We start from the raw sequence: 21,114 nt of genomic DNA on the forward strand, positions 1-21,114 counted from the left end.
AAATCTTCAATGAATTTGAGATAGCTTCAGGACATTTTTCTTTCTTGTACCATGTATGTACCTCCAGAGTCTGAGGTTCATGCATGGTGGTGAACAACAATTTGATTGTTTCCTTGTTGTTTTCTTTGAGAATATGAGTGTGAAGAACAGATTAACTTTGGAGGGCAATCAGGAGAGCAAAAGGCCAGTGGTTAGAGTGATCCAGACAGGTGGTGTCGAGATGGCAGCCAAACACAGAAACCGATTCTAATATTAAGGAAGACAAAGTAAAAACAGAGAAGAAAGGGTAGCCTGACTACCATAGCATAATAATCTGACATCTTCCTCATGTGATCGGCTCCTCTTTAGGCTCCTCTGATGAGGTTTGATGAGGTGCAGCTGTGGGAGCAGCTTGGAGAGACACACACATGCATACCTACACACAACTCAGCGGATAGAATAAATAAGGTCACATATGTTTAATGTTTCCATCTACCAATTTCTTAAATCACTGAAAAATTTGCCCTTCTCATTTTAGGTGACATGTTTCATGGATTTCATAAGTGGTTTCAAGTCATCTCACATGTTTCAACTTTTGTTTTAAATCTATTTTCCTGAAATACACTCAGATCTTCATGGTGGATTCTGTATTGGTGAGCTGGACATGTCCAACCACAGCAAAACATTACCAAACCATGACACTTCCTCCCCCATGCTTCATGGTAGGTAATGTTCTGCTTATAAAAGTGCGGTAGCCTATTTGGTTTTAGAAAAAATTCTCACATTGTTCTAAATTTGAGTGGAAACATTTTTAGAGCGTAAAAAAGTAAAAGGTATTTTCCTTTTGTTAATATTGTTAAAATTGAAAACATATATTTTAGCACGCCCAAGTATGTAGTAAAAACTGTATGTTGTAAGGTCTCCAATTTTTTTAATAGATAGATAGATAGATAGATAGATAGATAGATAGATAGATAGATAGATAGATAGATAGATAGATAGATAGATAGATAGATAGATAGATAGATAGATAGATAGATAGATAGATAGATAGATAGATAGATAGATAGATAGATAGATAGATAGATGTGAGCAGTCACTAAGTAATATTTCAGATTAATTGAAGTGTTTCCAACAGCACTCCCTCAAATAGGTATATTGCAGATGTCTTGCAGTGATTGCATCTGTGGTCTGGATCATATTGCGGCATTTCTGCCCCCTGAGTACCAGAAGAGTGAAAGCACAGCTGTTGGCCGTGAAAGAGTGTCATGCGTGATGCTGAAAAGCAACAATTTCTCATTCGCCACCTGAATTAATTACGTTAGTGGCCGAAGCCGAGGCGGCCAGCCAGCGGGGCAGAGCGGGTCTGAATGGGTCTCTGTGTCTTTGAGAGGTGAGTCAGGGGGGCGAGCTCTCCGTACCGCAGGGAGCGCGGCTGAATCGCTTCAATCAGGGAGCGCGCCTCCGTCGGATCTCCTCTTCCTGCCGTCACACCCACCCGCGCTCGGTGTAGTGGGTTCACTCCGTGGGAGGAAAAAAGGGGGAGGACCGACAGCTCAGCGCGGCGACAAGTGCTGCAGTACGAGCGCAGCGGGGGACTCGGAAGAGGAGAAAATATCCACACACATACTCACGCACACACACGTACACATACCAGGTTTATTCCTCCAAAACCTGGCCTATGGAGAGATCTGCTGCAGCGCCATAGCGACGCAGGCCGACATGGAGGAATATTTGCGGAGGGTCCAGAGCAGGCTCGGGGTGAGTTGAGAGCCCTCGGCGGCGTTGATGACACCGCCTTGTGGGTATAATGAATGAGATCGTGACGAGGAAGGTGCTTCTGGTGTGCTACGAGCTGCGCTCCTGTTGCACAGACAGCGAACAGCTAAAGAAAGCTTTGGTCTCCCCCCCACCCCCTCACCGCCACAATAAGCACCTGTAGATCGCCAGTATTTGAAACGTGTTTGGTCCAAACAAAAAAAAAAAGCATGCTGTGTTTACAGGACCACAATGGTGTGTGCATTTGAACGAGAAGCTGGTCTCTAAATCAGTGGGAAAGACATGACATCAACAAGTTTGTCCAGTGACTCTATGTCTTTCCTGGTATCTGGCTGCTCTACAGACACTGACTCAGAATTTGCATTTGATGTTGGGCTCAGTATGTTCAAAGAACCTATTAAAAAAAAGCCTCATGCAAATACAGAAGAGACTGGCCGACTTTATGACAGAGCCAATGTGAACCATCTTTGTTTTTAACCAGGCTTCATGTTTAGGAATATTTCTGTAAACAATCAATGAACCTGCTTTGACCTTAAGGTTACAAGGCCATCAAACCTCGTCTGTCCTATTTCATTTTTTTATATTTTGGCCATAGTGCTACTCATGTACTCTCCACTCTAAGCAACACAAAGAAGTCGATTATGAGAGTGCTTCCTCTAGTTTGCAAACCCTCAGGTATGTGTTGAAAATACATAATGCTTTTGCTGTTTTGGTCCTTTCCTGTGCCCGTAGTTACATACACATACATGCATCCTGCCAGGCATCAGAAAGGTTTATTATGAATACATACATTTTTGGTTTGTTTGACTTTAACTATGAAAAGACCAATCTGTTCATTTTGCTGGCTAGAGTTGGTCGATGAACATTTGACCTGAAAATAAAGAGTTTAAATAAGTTAAGTTGTCTTGTTTTAGGGTCACTATTCTGTTGTTAGCTAAGCTTTTCCTTATGTCTGTAGTTCTTATGCCTTCTAAAGGGTTTTCTTTCAACAACTACTCCATTAAGGAGAGTGTTTGGATTTCTGCAGCTCCTTCAAAGTGACCATGGGCCTCTTGGCTGCATCTCTGGTTAATGCTCTCCTTTTCCCTGACTGTCGAAAAGGAGCTGCCTCCAGCTGCCTCTCGGTAGTTTTCCAGTTGTGCCAAATTCTGAAAATAAGGAATTTAATAGTGAGATGTTAGCAAATCTCAACACTATTTTCTTAAACAAATTCTGCTTTGAACTTCTGCCTGACCTGCTTGCTGTGTTTCTTCATCTTCGTCTTGCTAATGTCACTAATGTTCACTAACTAACCTTTAAGGCTTTCACAGAACAGCTTGATTTATACTGTGAATAAAGTGCACACAGCTGGTTCTGTTGTCAAATCCAGGGACTTTTGAAGACAATCAGTTGCACTGGAATTTGTTTAGGACTATTGGAGTAAAGAGGGATGAATACATTTTAATTGTAGAAATAATATAAAGCCACAGATCTTTCAGCCCCACTCCACAATTCTCCATTACTCTGCATTGTTTTTTTGTTTTACATAAAATATTAATAAAAGTCACTGAAGTTTGCAGCTATAGCAATTCCTAAAAAATTGTGTTTTTAGAAATACGCTGCATGATGCATGTTTGCACCATTCACTTAGAAGCCAGAAACGTTCAGAAGCCATCATCCATCCATGTACAGTGGAGTGTGAGTGTGTCCCTGTGAAAAAGCTGCCAGGAAGGAAATTTTAATCAGGAGCCTTTGTCCTCAAAGTGCTTCACATGAATACGGTGAAAGCCGTCAAAGAAGAAAAGATCAGAGATATACATTTGCAAATGAGAGCTTCATGAGGTTATCTTGTGTTAGGGAGGGAAAGTGTTGAGTCTTGGAGGTTGCAGATAAGATGTAACATTGTCCATTTTATTTCTTGAACACAAAGACACCCGTCCATGGATTCTTTATCAATCTCTTATGTCTAAAGTTTGACGATTCAGCCTTTTGCAGACCACTCATTATCTCTGTCACTCTCTGAGAGTTTCTTTGCTCACTTTAAAGATGGCCGTGGTCCAGAACAGCCATACCTCTAATTGGCTTGGCTCTGCACGTACTTACTGAATCCATCTCCTCTTCTGCTCAGTTCTTTGCTCTGTAGCTCGTCGTCATTTAGCAAAGAGCTCAAACTGTGAGCTGAGGTTACTTACAACATCTGCATAGACTGTATACTTAAAGACCCATTTTACCTTTTATTCTTCCAGCTGTTATTTATTGACCACTTGTGTGTCTGGGGTGCTGGAAGATTATTTTCTGTGGAAGTTTTACAACATCATGTTATTGCTTAGACATAAAAGTAACTGCTGGATCACAAAAGGCTCCAGATAAGCCACTTTTTCAAGGTTTCCCGTGTGAAAAGGATGTGTAAAACTATTCCAAAGCCAGTCACATCCGCGGTAGCAGAAAGGTTTAGTGTTATAGTGGAAAACGTGTATCTATGGACTATGAGCTACGTGGCTCTCAGCCCAGGGCGGCAGAGTCCATGGAGGTGGCATGAGGGAAAAGGTTAGGGTAAAATTATCTATCTGGTATTTTCCACATGGGTTCTATATCTATATCTTTCTATATCTCTCCATGTTTGCTGCTTCACACTGCATGTGACTGATGATGCTGATGTTGACACTGAATCAAAGCTTATGATTCACATCCAAATTAAAATGGTCTTTTGGTGTCGTTTGGGGATTCTAAGATGCATTTTAAAATATTGTCCAAAATCCTAAATATTCAGGTGCTCAGCTGCATAATGTAAGGTTTATAAAGCAGTCCTATTTGTGGAACCACACAAAGTTTTAATTTTTTTGCTGGGCGTTATGACCAACTTGGGTTGAGATTTTGCTGCACTAGCTTACAGCAGAAGATCGCTCTGAGAAGTAGAAATGTACTTCTTAGTGCACATAGTGATGTACTTAGAAATGTCATTTTTATTTACATTGCCTTTCTTTCACATGATGTAATTAGGTAAAATTAATAATGAAAGTTTTGGTTTTAAATTGTGACAATTACATAATATATTGTGAAGCAGGAGTAATAGTCCATTGTTTTCCAGTACTACCTGACAGAAAAATGATCATGCTGAAAAGGGAGATGTTGAATGTTGTAAAGGAGGGAGGGAGAGCACTCTGACTGAAAGATATCAGATGACTAATACATGCTCCTGCGGACACACACACACACACACACCAGTATTTTCCCGATGCAGTGGAACGGACACTGGCCTTTCTCCTGCTAATGCATCACTTCCTCTCTGCTGCCTATCTAGTATTGATTTATCTTCTCTTTCTCCCTCTTATGAAGGAGCTGCATCGTATCTTTCTTTCACACACCTTCTCTCTACGTTCCTCTCCTAATTCTATCTTCACCTCTCCTTTAATTTGTAAATCTTTCCCAATTATCTTCCGATTATCACTAATCTGCATATTTTCACTTGCTCACTATTTATCCACTTTCCTTTTAGATGCTTCTTCTGCATATCTGATCTGCGTGGTTTATTTTCACCCCACCTCTTTGTCAATAAGCCTATTTCAAATCCTCTCTCCTCAAATCTCACCTGACTTCTTCAAATGTCACTTTCAGGGTGTAATTGACAGCCACTAACCTTTTCTCTGCACACTGAACTTGCACTTGTTCCCTCTTTACCACTTGGGCGTCAACTAATGATCTAGTGTCACATTTTCAGGGTGATGTCCAAGAAACATTCTCCTTCATATCAATCACACACAAAAGGTGTTCTTATGGAGTACATCATACATTGCTGTTAATTATTTTCTGAAGTGAACTAACCAAGAGTAAACAAGAGCAAAAGTTTTCATACCCTTCAACTTCAGTCGGAGTTCCTCCATGATGACAGAGCTTCTCACCTACTTTTCCAGACACCCTGCAAAGAAAACTCATTTTGACGGCTTGTATCTGCGATCTCGTTCTTTGGGTAAATATCCAGAGCTCCAGATGACTATTGAAGCTGGTAATGTAGATCAACTGGTAAATCGGGAGCTGACTAATCAATCGGCTATTGATGTCCTGCTCCATTTTTGTGTCATTACTGAACAGTGACATCATCATCCTTCTTGAGCTTCTCTACGTTTTTGTCACCTTTCACCCCAAAACCTCAAGGTGTTTATATGGGAGACCAATGCAGACTACTAGTTCATAACTGTGAGGTCGAAAAATTATTCAAGTTTTTCTCTGTTTCATTACAAAGTTGCATGTTTTTGTTGTCGACTCGTTTTGTTCTTATGCCCCTAAATAAAAACCATTGCAAACAAAATGTTTTTAAAAGTTATAATTAATCATTAGAATGTCGTTGTTTAATCCCAGTATAAACACAAAGGTTTTTTATGAGGTTTGATGGAGAACATCAAAGAACCCACTTCATCTTGGAGACTGAGAAATTAAAATACACTTATTTATAAATGACAAGGGTTGTTTTTTTAAAGTGCCGTAAAGTACTAGAACAGATTAGACCAAAACCCAAATTACAATAATATAAGGCTGAAGCCGATAGGCGGTGGAGAAAGCTGTGATGAGGTTTATAAAACAAAGAGACAAGGCAGTAGCAGTATTATGCTGTGGGGATGCTTTTCTTTGGCATGGACATGGAAGCTGGTCAAAGGGCAACACTAGAAGAAAACCATTGAGAGGCTGCAAAAAACGCCCAGTCAAAGTCCAGACACTCTCCCTCTAATCTGATTGGTCGTGAGAGACAGACACCTCTAGAGACTTGCAGCAGAATATTGTTCTTCAAAGTATTTCCTTACAGTGACTGAATGGAAGTGCATGCCACACTTCTCAGATTTTTATTTGTCATAACACAAATCTGCGTTAAATACTTTCAAGTTTGTGGTTATAACATATAAAAAGATGGAGAAGTTAAGTTGTAAGTTTACTTTTGCACTACTCTGTACTGTAGACACACTTTTCTACTCGTCTGTTACTCATTTTCACTGACCTGACAGGAATAAAACCAGCCTTTTGCTGTATTTCTTTTCACATTTTGACATCTTACAAAGCAATTAAGATTTACTTCAGATAACCGGTGAATTCATTGTTTCCACATTTAGCATTGTAATTAACAGCAAATCCTGCAGGCAGGGTTTGTGTGGGCGTTGATTCAGCTTATCTGTTTGAGAGATGAAGCCATATAGCTGGAAACGGAACGAGACGTGCTTTGGGCTTTGTCCATACTTACATACTTAAAATCTGTGGATTTTTATTTTTAATTGTTCAAATTGTTGACATTTGCTCATTTGGGATGCATTTTAGCCTTTTAGAAACTATTTTTAAATTTACAATTCCATAAAGACTCTTTTACATTGCAACATTGTGTACAAACCTATTTGGATTTTGCTGGAGGATCATTAATTATCTGCCATTTTCAGAGATAACTCCAAGAATCCCAGTCAACAAATTAGGGAAGAGACTTAATTTTCTGCCTTTCTTGCGCAGAGATGAATGCCTAATCTTTGCAATGCAGCTCTCGTTAATGTCTGTTTACTCGAAATGGGGAAATTTTGTCCTCATCGTTAAGCGTAGTCAGTGGAACTAATAGCTGCTCTGACAAGCCATGAAACTGAGAGGTAAAATAAGCTCCTGTTGCTTTGCTGTTCTAAGTGATTTTGACACCAAAAGCTCAAAAGTGCTCTCTTGTCTAACCTGAACTGAACCGTGCAGTGCTGTGGTTTCATTATTAATTCATACAGAGGGTTTCAAGATGCTACAGTCATCCAGATGAGACGTGCTGGCTCAGTGAGTTTCCGCTGATACACTGTTGTGTGTGTGTGAGAGGATGAGCGTTTAGATCATGCAATAATGTGCAATCACGTACAACCAGTTACAGTTCCTGTATTTGATTATTGAAAGAAAATATTCTGTGCTGCAGACTGATTTATCACTATTTCTGATTAATTTAAATAAAATTCACAGAACGAGTAACTGAGATTCTTTGTGTGTGTTTTCAGGCAGGTCTGCCTGAGGGCCCCATCCATGCTGTCTTAGGTGGACCAGAGCCTGATGTTGATACTGTGGCTGCAACTCTGTGCTTAGCGCTGCACCTCAGCCAGGTAACTGCAGCAACAGTTAATGCGCATCTAACTTGGAAGAGTTAACGATAACTTTTACTTCATTCCACTTTGAGAAATGTCAATGGAAAAGTAGGAACAAATGAATATAATAAAGAAAAATCAAAGTTAATATGTTACATTTTAAACTTCCACTTAATAAAAGACAGAAAAAGTAAAAAAAAAATCTTCAGAAGGAGGCATAATAGGAGTTTTATTAGCCAAGCTGTAAAAGAGTATAAAACCTGTCCGCAAACAGAATCTTCTGTGATGTACGATGGTGGAAAAGTGAGGATGCAGGTTTGTTTTGTTTGTTCAACCTGTGCACCTTGCAGACAATAAAACGTCTGATGCATGTCTTTGACAATAAGCTAATTCCAGAGAACCTTTATATAAAAAATAAATCCCAGTTTATCTGTTTATTTCTGGTTCAGAGATGGCTTAGTAGCAGATGTCCTTTTACCTCTCTTGTAAACTGTCAGACATGACACATAAAAACCAACGGAAAAGTTGGTTTTTATGCAAACTTTCTAGTTGCATATTAACTCATTCTGCATACTCAGGTTTTCTGAACTGAAATGTGAAGTCATCTGTTTGACTTCTAAAGTTTGGCTAAAACTGCTTTATGCAGCAGGTCAATGACCCGAAACAGTAAATTGACAACAGCGCCGCTGGAGACAAAAAAGAACACGAGTGTTTTTAACAATAACATTTTAACAAATGTAAAAAAAAAATTCTTGGCATTGAACTACTTTATATTGAGAAAATATGAACACTATGTTAACAGTCTGTTTCAATCAATTATTATGAGATTTCTATTTTTTAGTTACTTATGTTTTTAATAGGTGACATAGTAAAAAGTTGTTTGGGCTTTTTTAGGAAAGTGGGTCAGAGTGCGATGTGTGTGAGAAGGCAGAACGGATCTCCATTGAAACAAGAACCACCATGTTCTCCAACTCTGCTTTATTTGTTCCTCTGTGTGATCTAGAAGCAGCCCTCAGGTGGAGTGTGTGTACCCTTGCTGTGCAGGAAGCAGTGCAGCACCGAATTGCCGGAAGAGACCGTCAGGTATTTGCGCAGGGTGAAAATTAGTGAAAGCGATTTGTTATGGAGGGAAGAAATAGACCTAGTGAATCTTCATCGCACTGGAAAGCTTTTGCTAACTCTGCTGAGAGACGGCCTGCTGGAGAGGTGAGTGAAAAAAATAATCACATTCACATTCCTGAACTCAGTTGTATTTCAGTTCATTTTAATAATTCACCTAAAAGTTGAATTTCTTTTTTTTTTTTTTTTTTTTTTTAAAGAGTTTGCAGTAGTCCCTTGGCAGACAAATGTCTCTCTTAAAAGGCTTGCTTGTCTTTTAGAAACTTGTTTGTGTCCTCTGAGGCTTGTAAAAATATGATTTAGATGCGTATTTCAGGCCTCTGTGTGTTCATCTTATGACCCGAAGGAAAACTGCATTTGCACAAATGCCTCACAATTATGGCTTCTTCCCCTGCAGCCATCCACACCCGTATCACCCCCGTTTTATCTCTCTCCTAGCTCTGAGTACCACGCTGTGGAGTCCAGTGTCCTGCGAGTGGTCCATCAGGACGGGCAGCGGGACGCAGCGGATGATGGGGGAATGTCGGCCCTGACAACAGTCGCCAGAGAGATTCTTCAAGACGCAGCGGAGCAGAGCAGAGCAGCGCTGGGCGAGCTTCTCGGAGGTGAGGGAGGAAAAGGCACCCCCTGGGGGGAGTAATGGGGCGATGAAGGAGGACACACACAAATCCCCTGACATGACTCGCTTAACACTCACCAGGAGAGATGGAGGGAAAAGTGAGAGGGGTTGGTGAGTATGGGTAAGAAAAAGCTTAGAGAGGTGCACAGAGACCCATAATGTAACTTTTCAAAACAGTTTAAAAAAATGCTTTCTTCTAAAGTAGTTTTCCCCCAACAGAATAACAAAGTGTCTACAAAAAAACCAGAAATCCAGATATACTCAGGTCACCACTCCGAATCATTGGAGTCTGGTGACTTTTGGACTTTTGTAGACTCGATTTAGGGATAGTTCCTTCAACCCTAACTTAAATGTAACTGCACCAGGATATAAAGAAAGGTCCATAAGCAGGCGGATGAGGGGTTTGGTGTGGAAGAACTTGATGGGCCTGCCGGGTTGAGGCCAAGATTGAACCCGATGGAAGATATTTAGGATCAATTAGACTGTGAGCCAGGCCTGCTCATCCAACATCGGTGTCTGACCCCACAAATGGACTTCTGGATGAATGATCAAACAATTCCCATAAACAGACTCCTAAACTATGTGCACCAATGCGTGTTTAAGATATTGAAATAGCTAAAACACATCAGATTGGACTTGGGTCACTGTCCTCTCAAAGACATTTAAAGCAGTGGTTCTACGGTGACGCAGAAGTCTGAACTTCATTCTGTATCGCTGCTGGTTTTCTACTCAGTCAGTCAGTCAGTCAGGGAAGGTATATGGAGAGAAAGCTCACAGTAAATCGAGTAAAGTACAACATTTAAGACAGGAAAGACCGATGAACAGAGCAGGAGAATAAAGCCCTCTAAGTGGTCCATGTCCCATATGTCTTTGTGACAGATCTTTGTACTAATTCATTGATTCTGAAGTTACTCAACTCTGTTCCTGAACAACAAACTCCAACAAAGACGATAAGTGTTACGGAGGCAGAGCGCATAAACTATATATGGTTACCTTTTAATAATGGATATACTTCCATAATCATTCATACAGCACCCTGATAAGCTCAACATTGATTTACAAAGACCCACTGTGTGTGTACAAGTCAGAGTGGAGGTTTCCTATTGGGTGAAAGCCAGCCTAGATTTTACAGAAGCTTGTTCTACAAAAGAATGTCAGATTTTTAATGTGATGGATTTATTTTATTTTTTGAAGTACATTAAACGTCTTTTGAACACAAGAACCTCTGCTGTATTTATTGACTGAAGCCTTTTTTGCGTGTTTGTTTTGTTTGTCTCCAGATGCCTTGGAGCTCGTCAGAGAAGCTTTGTGGATCAAACAGGATTCTGGCCCAGAAGAACTGGAGGACCTACTGAGATCTTTGGAGGAGTGGGGTGATGTCACTGTTGATCACCCCGATGCAGTGAAGCAACGAGGTGCAATTTTTAATATTTTCGATTTTATCTGAAAAAATTAATAACAAAAAAAAATTATTAGGAAATTTGGGATAGCTTGGATTTGGTTCGCATGTTTTAATGCAGTTGAGACCCTTTAAGTTCTTTACGCTCTTTAAGGCTAAAAAAATGCAAAATTATTCCTCATTCTGAATTTGTTGCCGGAGCTTGTTTCAATGTTGAACATTTCATATCACGTATGTCATCTGGAATAAAAAAAATAAAGTTTCTACTTTCATGATAAGAAAACCAAACCGTGTTCTGCTTAGTGTGGCTCTGCAGTGAAAAACCTCCAAGCCAACTGTTCTGCAGCATAAAACTACCACATTTAAAATCTCTAAAAATTGTTTTAAATGAGCTAAATGTGAAGAGAAACTGAACTTTGGTGCATTTATCAAGAGTGTTAAGATGCTTTGTTTTGACTATTTGGGATTCTCAGCTCTGAAGCCTTTGCAGTGTTACTTAAGGGGTGCAATCTGATGGTCCACATTTCATTAGCCATTAGATTCTTCCCAACTGAATTTTAAAGTTTTATCCATTCTTATGTGTTTACTCAGAACCTTGTAACATGTCCGGTGTAAAACTGGAAAAATTAAGATTTCTATAGAGTTAAAATTTCCTTTGGGATCAGTAAAATATTTTGAATTTGAATTCACAAATTGCAATAAAGGTAGCTTAGTGTGGAAGCTGTCGGTGTAGCATGATGGTCTCTACGTGTCGAGTTCGGAGGTTTAGATCTAGAACTGCATCATCTGTCCGGTTAACTTTTGGTTCTGGTGAGGATATTTACTCTCCTGTTTTTCTGTTTCTGTTGTGAAACTGTTTTGTATCATTTTGTGTGTGTTTTCATATAACTGTTAGTCTGTTTGTGTGTACTGACCGGATGTAGAGTTAACTCAGCTGCTGATGGCGGAGCTGAAGGAGTTCACAGATGGAGAGATGACCCTCGCCCTCACGTCCCTGACCACAGACCAGGAGGTTCGTTCCTTATTGTTGGTACAAACTATGGGTTTAAGAATCTGTAGCTTAATTAAACTGCATTGAAATCAATCTGAGAAATGTTTCCCTTCTTAGCATTTAAGGGTCTTGATTACGAAAAAAAGAAGCAAACAATTTTAAGCAGCTTTCTCACACTTCAGATTTACGTAGAATCAACACAAATTTGCACATAAGTTAATTTACAGAACCTGATTAATCAATTTTTTTGAGATTATTAACTAAGTTAATATCTACCTATTAATGATTTGATTAAGCTCAAGAACCACACAAACATAACTAAACAATAATATTCAATGTTAATGCTGTGCTGCAAACTATTTTTAAAAGAGGCTGGTTTTCTGACTGAAAGAACGTGTTAGAAATTATTTCCTGTGTTGTCTTGAAAAGTCTGGGTAAGTCTGCAGTTTTATTTCATCATTTGCCAAACTTGGTTCAGTGGAGAAAAACCAAAACTGATATTAATGATTTGCAGAATTTCTTACGTTTTTCATCAACTGAAACAAAATTCAAAACGTTATGAAAAGGGGAGACTTTACTTTGATTTATTGCTAAATAATGTATTCTGTCTTTCATTTACGACATCAAAACTTACATTTTTGTCAGACTTATTGACTTGAGTTTTCAGTAACTAAATCTCCACATGCTGCTTTTCTGTCTTAGATTCCTAAGAGTAGATGACATTCAACTCATCAGTAGTAATTTTTACTAACAAAAATGAGATTATAGATCACAAATTGTGCTTTAAAATCTGCAATTAATGATCCACAATATAAATTTTCTAAGTATTAAAGACTGCCCAATGGCAGTCTTTAAAAGGGCAAATATATTTTTTCTCAAAATATAAAAAAAGTTAGTGTTTTACCACCATACCACATTAAAAAGTCAACCTGACAAGTATGATTTGTTGAATATATGCATAATAAATCTTTATTTTGTACATGTTTTCTGCTCAAAGGTCCAGACTGTTTAAAAAAGTGTTAAATTTTAGTCTGAAAATTGAGTTTTCAAACTAAAATTGCAGATTTGAAATGGGAAGTTTGTAGGACTGGGATAAGTTGGTGGAAGAAGATAAATTAACAGGTTAGTTATTCTTGATGGAAAGAAACTTAAATGTCAATAATTCATTAAAGGACATTTTGAACCAAAAGCAGGTCCAGTGACCCTGCAGTGACCTGGAGGAAGCAGTTCTTGTGGGTGAAAGGTCAAATCTGAAACGTCCTTCAGCACAACACATGAATATTTTTTGTCAGTATTTGAATTTGCTTTTTATTCTCTGAGATGTGGATTTTTAAAACCCAAGAATTGACAGTTTGCATTGGAATTTGAGTTATTCAAAGAGTTATTAACTTAAATAGCTGCAGTCAAATTATTTTAATACACCATGCTGATTAAACTGCATTTTAATACCATCTACTTTTTTCCCAGAAACATTTAACAATTTTCTGTCTTTTAAATGATAGATGAATGCCCAAGAACACACAGATAACAGATGATCTTTTATTTTTCATTCATTTATCAAAAAAGTTACTTTTGGTGATTTTATTGTTTTGGTTGCATTACACCTGCTCTGCGTCACATTTTGTAGGTGTTTTTTGTATTGCTGAGGAGCCCCTCTGAAGTTTCATTCTTCTGCATTTTGATGAGATGTAGATGGAGGCCTGAAAGCCTCACACACAGTGATGTATCACCATCCTCCCTGCTGATATTCAAAAATCCAACAAGCACACCGAAACAGGCTATCATTGTCACACACATTTGTGTAACGTTAGTGTTGACTTCTTTTCGCTGTTGCTGGCTCGCCTTGCTTCACACACACACACAAAACAAAGTAGGGTTTAAGCTTTTAAGTCTACCCCGTGCTTCTCTCCCTGCTACAACCTCTAATGTGTTCACTCTCCCCACCACTAAGCAAAAAAAAAAAAAAAAAAAAAAATCATTCATTATTTCTTTTATATTTTCCTTCTTAAAGCCCATTTTTCTCAGCGACTGCCTAGCGTGCGGTATTAAGCTATGTGTAAAATAAATGATGTCTGTAGCCGTAGGGGTATGGCTCTTCCTCCCCCAGAAAACTACCTAACGTCCAAGGAACATTAAACACCCAGATCCTCGTTTAGCGAATAAATAACCATTCATTTGAATGGCTTTGCTCATGTGTGCGCACCGGACTTTCTGTGCATATTTTACCAGCGCTGTGCCTACACGCTGTGTGTCAGGAGGGAGAGATAGAGAGGGAGAACAGCCAGAAGAGGGGGGAAAGAGAGAGAGAGAGGGCCCATTAAAGACTTAATATAGAATAAATGGCCAGGGGCCTGCGTGTCGCCAGCGGACCCCAACTCCACAGCGTCATGGTGGGTTACTAATGACCTGAGATCGGGCTCCAAAATGAACTCCTCATATGCATGTCATTTGCAATGTGTATATATTTATATATTATTTTTTAATTGTGTTTGAAAAGAGAGTAAAACGGTATGATAGTCATTTATTGAGAGGGCTTAGGGAAGTTCTGCCTTAAATGGTTCTTTCCAGAAAACTAAATAAATTAGATTCAATTAGTCTTTAATGGTTTATGTGCTGTGTGTTTGTCAGACAGAGTTCTGTGTAGGGGTGTGTGTGTGCGTGTGTGTGTGTGTGTGTGTTTGAGAGAGAAAGCACTTACAGAGGACAGAGTTGGAGGTTTTGATGGCAGTGATTGCCTAGTTAGCATAGGGAAAGATTGTGGTGTGGGATAACGATATGGACACATCGTATACACTGACTAATGTATTTTTGTTTACTGTACAAACAAACATTAGTCAGCCTGGGTGCTGCTCAGCAATGGAAGTGCAAATGAAGAGACTTCCAGAACCGCTGTTGGTAGTAATATGTGTGAGTGGTTGTGGTGCTGTCAGAGTGACTGGTACCCGGGTTTGGATCAACTCCTGGTTAACCCAAAGCAAGGAGCTGCATCTGACCCGCTACACAACACTTTGCACAGACCTTTGTCAAAATAGTTTGACCCGGGCCTTGTGCGAGTTTGGCTGATGGATGCTTCTCTGTGAACAAAATGACGCAGTTTTTGACGTGTGTATGTCAATGAGAACCAATTTTGACATTTTGCATGAAATATATTTAGAGGAGGCCGTGGTTCTCTACTGGACAACGATGTACTGAATTGGTGGTAATCCATTCTTTGCCTCAAGTGGAGGTCGTCAAGTATATGAGGTTCATGAAAGATGATAGGCTGGAGATGAGCAAGTAAATTGGGGGCCCATCTGCATTGAATCAGGTAGAGCTGATGAAGAAAGAACTGAGCTAAAAGACAAAGTTTAAGTTGAACTACCTGTCTACATTTTGAAAATAAATGTAGTCAGAAAAAGAGGAGTAATTTAAAGTAGGCTGGCATATGATCATAATTATAACCCTTGGTTTTCACCCGTGAGCTGGAGAGTTTCGCTTTAGAGAGCAACGTCTGGATTTTCTTCCTTCCTAGACCTAATCTAGAATAAGCAGACGACATCTGACTGATGACTGATACCTGGAAGTCTGTAGGGATATAAAGCATTAGAGGCATCAGGAGGAGCTGTGCATTCTCAGAAGGCTTTAAATCACGTGTATTTCTTGTACAGACATAGATTTAATGTGCCTGGGTGCTTTTGTGCCATCACTTACATTAACTTCAATAACTTTTATGCTTCTTTTCTAAATGCAGATGAAAGTTGGACATGGTTTTTGCAGCCTCACGTTGGCTCTGGCATCAGCTCCACACTGGGTCTATTCGTTTAATCTGTTAGAGTAACTAAATGTCATAGCCCTTAATAAACATTTATATAGCTGTGTCATTACACAAAATACAATTTTTTTTGGTTTATTGCTGTCAAATTTGGCATGGGAAATAGTAAGACTTTAGGTAATATCTTGTAGTCCATAAATCCGTGGTATAGCCATCTATAAAGTGTATCATTAGGAGATAAATAGTTTTTGTTTTTTTTCAGTCTTCAAGATCATAAGTGACAATTGCGCTTACACAGATTCAGATTGTTGTGGGTTAAACTTCAGGGTATTTTTCATTTTTTCCTTCAAAGAGATCTCTATCAAAAACAGTCCAGAAACAGCTTCAGTTTTATTTTTTATTTGTGTGGGTGCTTTTTTAAGTGTTTTGGGCCACAATTTTAAAGGGTTTTATTTGACCAAATTTAGCTCTTATACTTGTGGTGGCAGCGACGCATCTGTGTTTTCTTTTTAAAAAATTATTTACATGAGACGGTAGAGGTTGAATCAGGTGAAAGTGTAAAAGAAAAGAAAGTTAGAAGCTAAGTTGCTGCAAACGCCGCTTAACATGTTTTCGTGATGCTGTAAAAGGTTTTTTCATGCTCAGATAGGCAGAGTTCGAATTAATGATTGCAGATTGCAACAAAAACACAATCTTCCCACAGTTGTGTGTATTGAGCTTTTCACAGCCCAAAAATTAGCGCTGGCAGATGAGGCTGCAGTTGGATGAAGAGTCGTCATGCTGTGGGGTTGATGAACTGTGGGAAGGACAGGAGCCCTCAGACACACAGATTCCCCAACATGAGAATAATGTGTTTTTGCTTACATTAACATGGACATCCAAGAAATGCAATATGTTCCCACAATTCTTTGTTTTCTGTTTTTAAAGGCATTTCAGCACTGCTCTTTCAGTACTTTAGAAAACTACTTGTAGTTTTATTCCCTACTTAGCGTCCATGTTTCTACAAGATACCGTAATGATTGCAATGTTGTTTGTTTTTACTGTGTGGTAAACAGAATCAATCATCTGTGGTTCTGTGTGAGTCTGACCTCCGCGTGTGTATTTGTTTACCTCTCAGTATCCCAATCCGTCCATTTTCTGCCAGCTATTTAAAGAGACCAGGCTTCGGCTTTTGAAGCATATTGAGTGACTTTCAAAGATATTTTGAATATTCATCAATATCAGAAAAAAGGAACTTTTTAGTTGTAAAACATGTTAAAAATCCATTATCCTTCCTCTATAGTTACTCTCTGCTTTGAGTTGGTCTGATGGATGACAGTAAAAGTGATTCCAGTTGATGAAGTTGATTATTTTAACCTCACAAGATGTGAGAAAGTTCAGTGAGTTTGAACACTTTTCCAAGGCAATGCTTCAGATTTTAAATCTTAGTTTAGCTGCATGTTTCTGTAAGGCAGCATTCAATTATTTCTGAGGTCTGCCTCCAAAAGTGCCCTCTCTCCGAACATCTAAAGAAGAAAACATATTTATTGTCCTAATTTTTTTTATATTCTTATTGTTTTATTAACTTCAACAAGAGAAACAGAAAAAAATAGGAGATTAAATGATTAAATGATCCTATGAAACAATTTTATAGAGTGGAAAAAATGTTCCCAAGTTAATGAAACTTTTATTTTTCTTTACTTTTTAAATTGAAAAAATTGATTATTTTATGGACCTTCAGTCTAACAGAAACATGATGGAATGATGTTTGTTTTCCTTCATTTCCTGAATTTACCTATAGATCCTAGTAAAGGACTGTAAGTAATAAATTACAACTTTCTGCAGCTGCAAGCAGCCTGGATTATCTGGTTATAATGATAGACTTTGACAAGCATACAAATAACAAAGTGTTAAATTGTGCAATCTGTAATTATTTTTAATCCAAGTACTGATTATAATCTGTGTATAATCAGTTTTAGCAAAATTTTAGGTCTAATTGATTTCTGTTCTGTCTGAAAGGAAAATAATTTTTTTTTGTCAGAGCTCTGAAAAGAAGTTCATCATCCTGACCGCTTCGTATTTCCATTCTCATCTCCTTTCTGTTTTCTGACGACAAAAGAATCATATATTTAAAGAGAGACTACCCTCAGCTGGGATTTCTTCCTTATTAGTTGTTTCCAAACAACATTTTTTTCACTAATTAAACAAATTTATTTTATTTTTGTACAAGTTAGGTACATGTCCTTCCCTCTATCAGCTTAGCTTTGGGTTTTATTTGGCGACGTTGAATGTCTCTAATGTGTTGTTTGTTCATAGTCCTCCGGCCCTTCTGTTTGTTTATGCAGGGCCAGTTTTGCCCTACACCACTTGCACAAATAATTATGCTTGCTAATGAAGGGGCCCGCAGCCACGGCACTCGGTAAATGCCTTTCTGATGAGAAGCACTGGGAGACAGCAGGTGCAGGGTGGGCCTCCTAGGGACTAAGATTGAAGACCAGGAATCCAGGGGGCCCCGCCTGCCTTTCCTATTCTCTAGATTTCTACTGGATAATACTTTAATTTCCTGTTGTTTTCTGTGCAGCAGGAGTATAACTTTGTAGACTATGAGATAGGCATTACTTATATGCTTTGTAAATTGGATAATGTTTTAATAATTCCATTTTGGAATAAATATTTTCATATCTTTAACTTGTTTCTTCTATTTTTCTACTTACTCCAATTGTTTCTATTACAAGAAGTCCATTAAGAGCATTATTCCACTCCTAGATTTAAATGTATTGGATACAATAAGACATTGCACAAAAATATATCATTTATTTAAACAAGTTTGGAGAACTGCTGCACACCACAGTCATTTCTCTGCATATCTTGCACTGATGTTTTGTTCTCATCCTCTCATTTGAAGGAAGAAAACAAGATCTCTTGACTCCTTCTTGTCTCCCATCTTCATTCTCCCCCTGTGGCTTCCATGGGTTTTGAGGGCAAACAAATAACAAAGCAAAACATTTATAGAGTCATTGCTTAGATCTTGGCCCCCAGATCTCTACACTTAAAGCTGAGTGAATGAAGCATGTGGAGAGGGCCCATATGAAATCGACGGAGAGACATTTGGGTTTCTGCCTGCAAACTTCAATGCCACCCTCCCCTCTTCTGTCTTCCTCTCCAAAAACTTCATAAGCAGTAATATTCTTGTGTGAGCTTGAGTGTAACAGGAGGTGATGACTGTTAGTATGGGAGTGTGTGTGTGTGTGTGTGTGTGCGTGTGTTGCAAATGGTATATAGCTCACATGTGTGTGCACATTTGCATGTGTGCGTGTGTTTGAGCAGGGTGGTGTCAGCTCGCTCCTTGCCACCCCATTTACTGTAGCTGTACCGCTGTGATCACAGACAGATGTATAAATCAAACCTCGCTTGATGGATTCATCAGGGTGGCGAAACGATCGCCTGAGAAGAACTCGCAACTCTCTTAGCATTCCGTGTTCTGACGGAAAGGGTATGCAAAGAGCCTAAATGGATGAACGCTTGATTAATTCTTTGCCAGAGATGTTGGCGACAGCAGGAAATGTGTTTTTGCTTTGACTGTGTTTGCACGGGAATTTACGCACGCAGGGTGTGAGTTATGAGGCCTGAGTTTCGTACCTAAGGCTATTGTGCATAATGACGGCAGGTTGAGAGAGCTGCACGCAGCCGCTAAAGACTTGCCACCTGTGGAGTGGAAGCAACCAATGAGAAGTGTGTGTGTGTGGGGGGGGAGGGGGGAGTGTGTGCATTCATGAAGTTCTGTGCGTTGAGATCCATGTGGGAGAAAAGATGATGCCGGATATGAAGGATATGAACAGGCAAAGTGTGACAGAGAGATAGGTAGGCAGGTATAATCTCATTTATGCTGAAGGTCTGATAAATGGACAGATCAATACGTTTATATTCAAACATGAAAACAGCTCAGGCCTCCTGTAAAGACTTAAACTTTACAGTGTCCATTGTGAACACCGTGCCAGTGCTCAGAACTGACTTAATTATTTATAGCCTAGATTGAACAAACCTGAGAGATTTGCACCAATAATGTCATGAAAGAATCACACAGTTGCTGCAGATTTGTCAGCTTCACATCTATGATTAAAATCTGTCAGATATGCTATCCTGGTCCCACGCTGGAGTTCACCCAGCCTCTAATCTGAGCTCATGCTCTGTCTGAACCAGTTTGCCTGTGTAGGTGCTGGATTCCACACACCTGTCGCCATTGAAGTAATTGAAGCACCAGAAATTAACAGTTTAAAGAGGAGAGCAAATACTTTTGGTAATATAATGTACAGTATCAGTAGCCGCAGCCGTTTCTGTTGACCATCAACTCAAACAGACACATGCCGGTTAATAAATTGGGAGTAAACTTTGGGGTTCAGCAGAAAAACTGCAATATCTCAGCAAAACTTGGCATAAGAAACACTGATTTCTGTGCATGCATCTTAATATTCCTAGAGAAGGTTAGCAAGTGGATTTTAAATCTAACATGTTGATAATTTATAAGAAAAGGCAATCTGTGTGTCTGGGGGTGGCAGAGGGAGAAGGAGGAGGGGCAGCAATATGAGTAGTAATTTACTCAGTTAAGAACCAAATGGCAGACAGACTGTCGCCCTGCGTGTTATCACAGAGCTTCGCACTCTGCTCGTTTTCTGACTTTATTTCCCCGCTCCTGTGTGTAGTTCTGTGTGCAGATGCATGCAGTTGGCTTATAGCGTTGCAATCTGAACATTTCTTAGCAGAATGGGCTGTAAACGGTGGCGCCTTTATGGCTGTAATAGAGATTTTATGTGCACATGTTTGCTCATAAAGTCGGGTTACAGTAGATAACTGCAGGTGGATTAATCTGGGTAGCTGCATGTGCTGGGAGTCACATGTGTCCTTACTTGTGTATACCCATGTGAGTGAATATGTGTGTTTTATTGAATCTCGGGAGGCTTCATTGCACTCATCAGGATATCAGCGTTGAGGAATGGCAATGTCAATGAAGTGACAGTTGTGTGTGTGTGTGTGTGCAACGATTGATGTTCTTAAATCTGACAACAGCCATATTGTGGTGAGAGAAGAGGGAGGGATGGAGGCTGGAGTAGAGGGAGGAGGACTGCAGCCCCCTCATCCTCGCAGGTTAATATTGACACAGCCTGGGCAGGCACAGTGCCTCAAGCAGTCATCAATCACCTTCAGTGGACTCTTACAAACACATACACACACTCTCACTCTCAAGTAATGAGAAGGACCACACACGTTTTGAAAGAACATGACAGAAACGCGTGTTGTATTATCCTCGGACGGCTTGAATATCTTATATAACGCACACAATCATGTGAAAAGGAGCATTAACTTACTATGAATATCTCTCTTTATGTGAAAGTTCAACTTAAATAAACACAACAACGATTTCCAAAACTTCCCTAAGCAAAC

At 39.3% G+C, this 21,114-nt stretch overlaps 1 protein-coding gene across 3 annotated transcripts in view; it reads left to right on the forward strand.

Annotated features, from left to right (window-relative positions):
- The first annotated feature begins 1,294 nt into the window (after window positions 1–1,294).
- Window positions 1,295–21,114, forward strand: part of LOC122828390 (protein prune homolog 2-like) — a 37,885-nt gene continuing 18,065 nt past the window's right edge. Inside the window, exons 1-6 of one of the 3 annotated variants that reach the window (XM_044111902.1) lie at window positions 1,295–1,740; window positions 7,734–7,835; window positions 8,821–9,023; window positions 9,375–9,541; window positions 10,836–10,970; window positions 11,878–11,966. In XM_044111902.1, the coding sequence (XP_043967837.1) occupies window positions 1,702–1,740; window positions 7,734–7,835; window positions 8,821–9,023; window positions 9,375–9,541; window positions 10,836–10,970; window positions 11,878–11,966 (735 nt within the window). In that variant the 5' untranslated portion in view covers window positions 1,295–1,701. The remainder of the gene's footprint in view (window positions 1,741–7,733; window positions 7,836–8,820; window positions 9,024–9,374; window positions 9,542–10,835; window positions 10,971–11,877; window positions 11,967–21,114) is intronic. The other 2 variants (XM_044111901.1, XM_044111900.1) reach the window with 2 other exon arrangements.

Source organism: Gambusia affinis, linkage group LG03 (assembly GCF_019740435.1).
Source record: "Gambusia affinis linkage group LG03, SWU_Gaff_1.0, whole genome shotgun sequence".
Lineage (NCBI taxonomy): Eukaryota > Metazoa > Chordata > Actinopteri > Cyprinodontiformes > Poeciliidae > Gambusia > Gambusia affinis.